The sequence below is a fragment of the Scyliorhinus torazame genome, chromosome 2, assembly GCF_047496885.1.
Source record: "Scyliorhinus torazame isolate Kashiwa2021f chromosome 2, sScyTor2.1, whole genome shotgun sequence".
Lineage (NCBI taxonomy): Eukaryota > Metazoa > Chordata > Chondrichthyes > Carcharhiniformes > Scyliorhinidae > Scyliorhinus > Scyliorhinus torazame.
Window position 1 is genome coordinate 94,197,708 of NC_092708.1, and position 9,532 is coordinate 94,207,239.

General features: G+C 42.3%; 1 protein-coding gene across 4 annotated transcripts in view; it reads left to right on the forward strand.

The window, feature by feature from the left end:
- LOC140389741 (voltage-gated inwardly rectifying potassium channel KCNH7-like) overlaps positions 1-8,878 on the forward strand; it is a 732,829-nt gene extending 723,951 nt beyond the window's left edge. For all 4 annotated transcript variants that reach the window (XM_072474210.1, XM_072474216.1, XM_072474226.1 and 1 more), the window contains one exon: positions 1,287-8,878. In XM_072474210.1, the coding sequence (XP_072330311.1) occupies positions 1,287-1,553 (267 nt within the window). In that variant the 3' untranslated portion in view covers positions 1,554-8,878. The remainder of the gene's footprint in view (positions 1-1,286) is intronic.
- Positions 8,879-9,532: the final 654 nt, after the last annotated feature.

Below are 9,532 nucleotides of genomic sequence, written 5' to 3' on the forward strand. Positions count from 1 at the left end.
GGATGGGTGCCTGGACGTTTGGTCCTGCGATACACAATGAAGCATGCATGGTTAGACATCAGGCAGTGATCAGGTGATACGGGGAGGGGGATATAGGGGAGGGGGGATATGGGGACGGGCTGTTGGTGGCTCACTTGCTCGTGGGCCCCCGACCTCTGCATCAGCAACCTCCCGGTCCTCAGGTCCGCCAGCCAGTTCCAGGGCCCTTTCCTCATGTACGGTCAGTGGCCTCTCATCAGCGGGCCCTCCTCCAGTCCTCACATGCTCCCTATTGTTGTGTGCACGCTTCTCCTGTGGGGGGGGGGGGGGGGGGGGGGGGGGGGGGGGGGGGGGGGGGTGGTGGCAGGGGTAAAAGGCAACAGTGTTAGGCAGGTATATGAATGCACGCCATCGGTTGCGCGTGCATTGCAGAGGTTAAGGTTAGGGTTGGATTCACTTGGGGATATGGGGGAGGGGGGATATGGGGGAGGGGGGATATGGGGGAGGGGGGATATGGTGGATATGGGGGAGGGGGGATATGGGGAGGGGGGATATGGGGGAGGGGGGATATGGGGGAGGGGGGATATGGTGGATATGGGGGAGGGGGGATATGGGGAGGGGGGATATGGGGGAGGGGGGATATGGGGGGGGATGTGGGGGAGGGGGGATATGGGGGAGGGGGGATATGGGGAGGATCACCCTGCCTGCTCTGACGAGGTCGTTCACCTTCTTGTGGCACTGGGTGCCTGTCCGTGGTGTCAGGGCCACAGCGGTGACGGCCTCTACCACTTCCCTCCACAGACGCCGGCTGTGGCGTGGGGCAACTCTGCGGCCGTGCCCGGGATACAGGGCGTCCCTCCTCTGCTCCACCGCGTCCAGGAGCGCCTCCACATCGCGTGACTCGAACCTCGGGGCTGAGCGACGGCCAGCCATCCAGTCGGGTGTTGCGGTCGGGTGTTCCGGTCAGGTGGGGGGGAGCTGCGCGGCCTTATGAGCCGTCACGCCGTGCAGCGCGTATGACGCTGCACGGCATGAACCACTGCGCAAGCGCGGATCCCGTTACGTCGCTGCTAGCCCATTTCGGGCCGGAGACTATCGTCCCATTTTTATGACGTGACGCAAGTGGGATTTGCGCCGTTTTTTGCGCCGATCGGCGGACTTTCCGCCGATAACAGAGAATTTCGCCCAAGATCTCAAGCTAACTAATCAAATGTAGCAAAAAATGCTGTATCCACACTAGTATACAATCTGCTGGATCATTTATTGTAACATTCCTATTTCAGGTTTTACTTTTTTCTCTCTTTCAGAGCCCAGAATTTTTAGACTTTGAAAAATCCAAATTGAAATCCAAAGAGTCTTTGTCCAGTGGGGTTCATCTCAACACAATATCAGAAGACAATTTTGCCACGTTTTTGGACCAAGAACAAAAACAAAATTCACGGTCTCAAGAGCAACAGTCACAATCCTTTCTGCGTCCAATGCGACACCCTTCGTTACCGGACTCCTCACTAAGCACCATGGGACTGCTGGGCCTTCATAGGCATCTGTCAGATCCTGGTCTTCCAGGCAAATAGCCAATTAATACTCTGCATCTCAGTAGGTTTGCTGCTTTGAGTGGCTGTTTTCCTATTTATGAATAGCATCCTCCATGTATGACTCAGGGGTCTACAATGATACTGTCATATGCAAAAGCACTGTAGATTCACATCAGCTCTGAGCTCACAATGTTAAAGTTCCTCTTTGATGATGACCTGAAAGCTTCAATAAGAATACATTTAAAATGTTGCACTGCCAGTAATCTAAGGCACCTTAAGTGATAACAAGCCTGAATGCATGCCATTACATTGGTCTCTGTGTTGCATGAATTTAGTTTGAACTCAAACTAGAGGTTTCAATGGGTGGGGGGTGGGGGGGGAAGGGAGAATGATGTCTGTTAATGTAACTCTGACAGGCAGAGGCTGCAGTTCTGATCTGAACTAGATAATATTACTTGAAATAACAGCTACTGTAAGCACACTGAGCTCATAGCTCTTTCAAATAAGTGGGAACTGTACATTTTGTGCTTAAAATAGCACTTGACCATTCCACTAAGCTCATTAAAGTTAATTTTTTTCTTTTTCCTCCAACATTGCTATTCTGTGAAAGAATGGGAAAATACAATTGAATCTTCATAGTGAAGAAAAATATGATTCAAGTTACATTATAGGAGTCTAGCAGTGGCCTGAAAGACAGGCATCCAAGTGTGGAATTCAACCCTTAATTTTTGAGCAAGACTTGACAGATTTGGCTTTAACACTGATTACTGAAGGTCCATAAGTCTGAAGTGCAATAAATATTTTTGTACATCTGATGCTTGGCTCACATGGTAGTATTTGTTTGATTAAGATTATATTTACAGAATTCTCACAAACAACTCCATGGCAAACTATGAAGGCATTCACTTCAAGCAGCTCAACAGATCAGATGAATTGGTTACTCCTAGTTGTCTTACCATTGATTAATCATCTTAATAATACTGATGGCTAAGAAATAGGATTTTTTTCTCATTTAAGTGGCTCAAATTTTAAAATTGGAAACATTTGTTTTTACTTCATATTTACTTCAATATTATCACAATTGGCTTAAATACCATGAGTTTTCCCCAACCATATTAAATGACATCTTGAAATACTTCCCAAGGATCAAATGTGCCGGCATTGCAATTTTTGTCATTGTTGTGGTTATTTTGGGTAACATGGGCAAAGGTCAGAGCATTGCCTGTCTTAATCAATTTAACATTCAATGATATTGCTCCAGAATTCACCAAAGTATACAACTAAAAACATAACTATGGCATTTTGAATGTGAATACATAGGGATAGGGGAAACAAAAAGAATCCTTATTCATTAACAGAGGGATTGAATTTAAGAGCCGTGAGGTGATGATGCAGCTGTACAAAACTTTGGTAAGGCCACATTTGGAGTATTGTGTACAGTTTTGGTCGCCTCATTTTAGGAAGGATGTGGAAGCTTTGGAAAAGGTGCAAAGAAGATTTACCAGGATGTTGCCTGGAATGGAGAGTAGGTCTTACGAGGAAAGGTTGAGGGTGCTAGGCCTTTTCTCATTAGAACGGAGAAGGATGAGGGGCGACTTGATAGAGGTTTATAAGATGATCAGGGGAATAGATAGAGTAGACAGTCAGAGACTTTTTCCCCGGGTGGAACAAACCATTACAAGGGGACATAAATTTAAGGTGAAAGGTGGAAGATATAGGAGGGATATCAGAGGTAGGTTCTTTACCCAGAGAATAGTGGGGGCATGGAATGCACTGTTTGTGGAAGTAGTTGAGTTGGAAACATTAGGGACCTTCAAGCAGCTATTGGATAGGTACATGGATTACGGTAAAATGATATAGTGTAGATTTATTTGTTCTCAAGGGCAGCACGGTAGCATTGTGGATAGCACAATTGCTTCACAGCTCCAGGGTCCCAGGTTCGATTCCGGCTTGGGTCACTGTCTGTGCGGAGTTTGCACGTCCTCCCCGTGTCTGCGTGGGTTTCCTCCGGGTGCTCCGGTTTCCTCCCACAGTCCAAAGATGTGCGAGTTAGGTGAATTGGCCAATGATAAATTGCCCTTAATGTCCAAATTGCCCTTGGTGTTGGGTGGAGGTGTTGAGTTTGGGTAGGGTGCTCTTTCCAAGAGCCGGTGCAGACTCAAAGGGCCGAATGGCCTCCTTCTGCACTGTAAATTCAATGATAATCTATGATTAATCTAGGACAAAGGTTCGGCACAACATCGTGGGCCGAAGGGCCTGTTCTGTGCTGTATTTTCTATGTTCTATGTTCTTATTATCAAACCATATTACTCAATACCAGAGTGACATTTCAAAAACTGTTGAGTTCTTGTACCTTATCTTGTACAGCATAAGCCATCTGCTCTGAAAAATCTTTGTGAGACCATGAACCAATTTAGGACCACAGAATGTCCGAAGGGAATATTCAAAAGGGAACAGCTGACCACAGGATTACTCCAGACCTGGAACTTATAAATAGAATGAATGCTATTTTTTATAGTTTCCTTAGACACATTCTTAACATATCATAGTTTTATTTAAAGTAATTAGATTTCAGTTATTTTTGTCATTCTCTCTGCGAATAACTGGGAATTAGTACAAGTGCCATAAGATCTGTGAACTTATATTTGGTAAGAACCTTGCAATAAGCAGATAGCTTCTATCATTAAGGGTAAGTTAAGTTTATGGAGCCATCTGTACTGCATTAGAAACATAAGGACAAAGGATTCACTCGACCAAAGCCCATCGAGTTCACCTGGTGCCACCCTAGTAGTCATGTAATACAATAGATTTGAGTTGTTGACTAATCAATAGCAATGAATCTCTAGTAATTGGTCCCAGACATGAGGTCCTGGATTTTCACTGATGTCAGGATGATGCAGAAGTCCATTAAAAATAGCAGCCGAGACCCAACTCTGAGATTCCCATTCTCAGATTTCCGATTTTCGGAAATGCTCTTTAAGGATGTAGGCTGTTTCAGGTCAAAAGCCGACACCCTGCACTCGAGACTAGACCAGCTCCATTGCGAGGATTGGCAAGTCATAGTCTATGCCAATTTTCATTGAGTCAGGCAGCTTTTCAATGAGTCATGGTAGGGCAGTGTGGTGGCACAGTGGTTAGCACAGTTGCTTCACAGCTCCAGGGTCCCAGGTTCGATTTCTTGTTTGAGTCACTGTCTGTGCGGAGTCTGCACGTTCTCCCCGTGACTGCGTGGGTTTCCTCCGGGTGTTCCGGTTTCCTCCCACCATCCAAAGATGTTCAGGATAAGGTGGATTGGCCATGCTAAATTGTCCTTCGTATCCAAAAAGGTTAGGTGGGGTTTTGGTGAACCACGTACCGCTCCTATATATATATTTACCGTTATTTGTCCTACTGTTATCCACCTCTGTATATATGTTCACTGTTGTTCTTATTCACTGTTACTTACTGTTGTGTTGTGCTTCTGTTGGCTCTGCCTGTGGCTCTGCCCCTCGGGGGAGGTATATAATTGGCAGACCTGTGGCCAGCTCTCAGTGCGGGAGCAGCAGCAAGCTGGCAAACTTCTTAGCTTATTAAAACCACTGTTTTCTTCTACAACTCGATTCATATGAATTGATGGTCCATCAGCGGTTATGGGAGGTTAGTGTCCAAAAAGGTTAGGTGGAGGTGTGGGCTTAAGTAGGGTGCTCTTTCCAAGAGCCGGTGCACTCGATGGGCCGAATGGTCTCCTTCTGTATTGTAAATTTTATGATTTATGGCATCTCAGAATTAGTCTGGATGAGGGGATCATTTGAAAGGCAAGTTCAAAGGACTCTCCTTATGTCCCCATGCCAATGTATTCCCTCCGCCCAGCTGCTTTGACCCTCATGCCCCCTATTCCAAGGTATGTCCTCAACCCACCTCTATGGCCTTCATGCCTAGGTATGCCACAACCCATCCCGCTTTTACACATCTTGCTGTCACTGTAGTGTTCATTGCTTCCATACAGTGTAAAGTGGGTGAATGGGCATGGAAGTCCCATAGCTTCGGAGAGTGCAGAGGGATTCTTTGGGAAGAATGCTTTAGCATGGTGGACAAGAAAGGCTTTAGGTGGCGGACCTTATAATGGGGGGACTTGGATGAGCCATGGAGTGTGTGGGATGTCAGGGGTGAGGTCTGGAGACCATTCCATTTTTTTTACTTTAACTGAGATTAAGTCCCACAGTACCAAGGTGGGCTTCTTAAACAGCCCGCCTCTGCATTGGCAGCCCCTGTGGCTGCCTCCAAACATTTTCCCGGGTCAGCTTTCTCCTGCGGGGGGGGGGGGGGGGCAGGCCAAACCTGGGGTTTACCCAACTCTCACTACCTGCCTCAAGCATTAAAATCCAGGCTAAGGTGAGGGAAATCCCAATTATGGAGAACTTTGGGAACCACCCGCCTAGTTAACTGTTCCTCCCAAACATGCTACACATACCAAACATCAGCCATGCCTTCTAAACATATTAGATTTTGAAAGTAAATTTTCAATTGGATGTATCAGTATATCTGCAAACATGTGAATCTATTCCATTGATTGGTCGCTCACTCACTGAGATATGTTTTTTGTAGACTAATTTTGAATTTAGATTTTTCCCAATTCCGTGCAGTGTTCTGATTCTGCTGCTTTGTACAAGGTACAGTAGCTTGTCATAATCTGCAATATCTAATCCCTTTTGAATCCTAAAAACAGCAATTATATCACCTTTCAACCTTCTTGTTCTTGTGCTCAATTTACATAACTGTACCTCCTAATCCAGTCCATCCAACCGCTTAACCTGCTTGCTCACTTCTGTGGCCTTTCAACAATATCCTTTTACAATATATTTTTTGTACTACATCAACCAGAAATGCACACAATATTCTAACAGTAAAACAAAAGCTAGATTGAAATTTATACCGCTTTGTCTTGTTTACCAGCAATAGCATGGGAGTACAAAAGTCAAAGGTATAAAATACTTAATTAGGTCCTGCCACTGCAATATGGAATTGTAATGTATAATTAAGAAGGAACTGTTTCCTTAAAAAAGTGCTTGGTAAATCTTTTTTCATTTATTTTGAAACAAAATTATGTAAATTGTAGCCACTTGTAATGGCCTGCAATAGCATAACGTGGAAGCTGCTGTTAGAATCCAATCCATCCCCAGTTTGATGTATTTCTCATCTGTCTGAAGATTGCTGGCTGCCTATTTGAAGATTCACGGATCGCAAGGTGTAACAGAGGGGTGCGTAAAATCAAATTTTGGCATCCTTTGTTCCAACTGGCTGATCAGGGAACTCCATCCATCTGACTGCAGGAAATCTGTGATGCACAATTGAAACAGAACCCAGTGATATGGATCTCCACACCTATTTCCTGACCCCAGTGTCCTGGCAGCTGATGAACATGGGCATTTGGGACATAGAAGGGCCACATTGTGTCAAAAGACATCATTGGGTCACTTCTAGATGAAATTGTGATGAATGTGACACGTGACATTATAGGGTGTTTTAAAAATGCACACTGCCAATGGGGAGCCCCTCCTAGTGGCGACATATATTACATAAATATAATGTGCATTTAATTCATGATTTGTGCCTATTTCTTCCAGTCTTCAGCACTGAGGAAAATGGAAATGGTGATTTTCTACCATGCATCATCAGATCTGATCATAAGAAATATAGCGAACCTTTTTTTATATACCTGCATTGGGGAATTACATCTGAACTCTGTGATCATTGGCTACAGTATGCATATTATTGTTTGAATGGTCCCATCAATTTAACTCCAACTCTACCAAGCGGAGCTTTTAAAATGGTAACAAAATAACTACTGTGTGAGGGCATTCGTTTCCCAATTCCAATGAAATTTGAAGAATGTAATTTAACATCTGAATGTTGTCATGGCTAATAGTCACTGCTTATGCCATGAGTAGAAATATGACCAATGCATACTTTTTAAAAACGTTTATTGGAACCTTTATAGAACTTTTGATTAGCAAAGTAAACATTTTCATTGAGAATGAAATCATACCAATTACTACAATTTTAGCCATGCAGTCCCAAGTGACATTCAGAAGTAAATTACTGTACAATACCTCTGGTCTGCATTATAAAGTGATTTATAAGTACACAACCTGCTTTAAATGACACCACAAAAAAAGGGTAATCATCCTACCATTAAAATGTTCATATCTCATAACACCATCAGAAAGATCATTTTTTTAAATGTTAACACTTGTCTGATATTCAAATGGAAACCACAGAATTTATTCACCTGTGACCCTTATCGCAGAATCACAGAATTGTTACAGTACAATAGAAGGCCATTTGGCCCATTGTGTCTTCACCGGCTCTCTGTAGGAGCAAAAAGTCTTCCTCACTGATAGAATAATTTATATAGCCTACACTCACCCATTGTACATTTCATTCAATTACCTGAGACTGCCTTGTGACCCAGGCAAGATATACTTAAATCTGGAATGCATTTTTAAAATTTGTCATTGTTTGTAACATATCCATAAATATGTATGAAGGGATAACATCCTTGTCTGCATTATTTTCTTTCAGGATTTATCTGAGTGAGAAACAATTTTATCCAAAATGTGTCACTTATTGTTTGCTTCGTTGGTGTATTTATTAATGCTGTAATCATTAAAAATTTAAATTTGCACAATTTCACTTTTAACTGGAAAGTTTGGCATATAACATTGTAAATAGTCACATTATAATAAATCATAGCAAAGAAGGAAATGGAATTTGGAGACAGATACCATATCCATGGAGAATTAAAAATACGCGAATGTTTGTAAAAAAAAGTAAATAAAATTCTATTGATACACCAAGAACCAGGATCTCATACTTGAAAGCATCTGTACTTTGTAGGTAAGAAACACTTTGTTGCTGGTTATAAAAGCTTGACAGTATGGGTGTCTTCCAAACTTGCCTTTGTTACATAAAACTGGACTGTGCATTTGAGCACCAATTTCATACTGGCCTAGTTTTAGACAGTTTCCAAGCCCTTTCACCCTATTATAGAGCAAACAACAAATCTGCAATGATGTTCTGTCTAATATTCTTTCTTACCTTGCCTTTTTGCATGATGGCAATTGGGCATTTGTCTTCTAGAATTTATAAACTGGAAACCAATTCCTTTTTGACAATTTTGTTCTTCTGTGAAGTGTGTTAACACATAACTATTTTTAAGCATTTATAAAGCCATCCACTGTATACTAGGTTTTGTACTACGAAACACTACTGCTTATTTTGAATGTTTCCAATTTGTTCCCAGCTATATAACGTGTAACAAATACAATTTGGAAAATACACTTTTAATATGTTCATGCTACAAATAAATTAAGAGTTAACCTGAATCGCATGGAGTTGGAATATGTTTTCTTTTTCGTTATGAATTGAACAAGATCCAAGTACAAAAATATTGATACGATTCCCATTTGTAAACCACAAACCCGAATTACTCCAAATACCAACAAAATTCCACTTTTTGTACCTTTTACTGTAAACTCAAATCAGAAACAAGGCAAATTACACATGAATTATCAGGAAAATAATATTTAAAATAAAAAGATAAATTCCATTTTAATTAGTTGATTTAACCAATATACATTTGTTTGCCCAACCTCAAGCATTTAGATCACCCCGCAGCAAAGTTTTCTTTATGACAGTGTTCAAAATATAGCAAGTTCCTACAATCAGAAACACTCTTAACAACTAACGTATACACATAAGAACTAGGATCAGGAGTAGGCTATCTGGCCCTTTGAGCCTGCTCCGCCATTCAATGAGATCATGGCTGATCTTTTCTGGACTCAGCTCCACTTTCCGGCCCGAACACCATAACCCTTTATTCCTTTATTCTCCAAAAAACTATCTATCTTTATCTTGAAAACATTTAATGAAGGAGCCTCAACTGCTTCACTGGGCAAGGAATTCCATAAATTCACAACCCTTTGGGTGAAGAGGTTTCTCCTAAGCTCAGCCCTAAATCTAATTCCTCTTATTTTGAG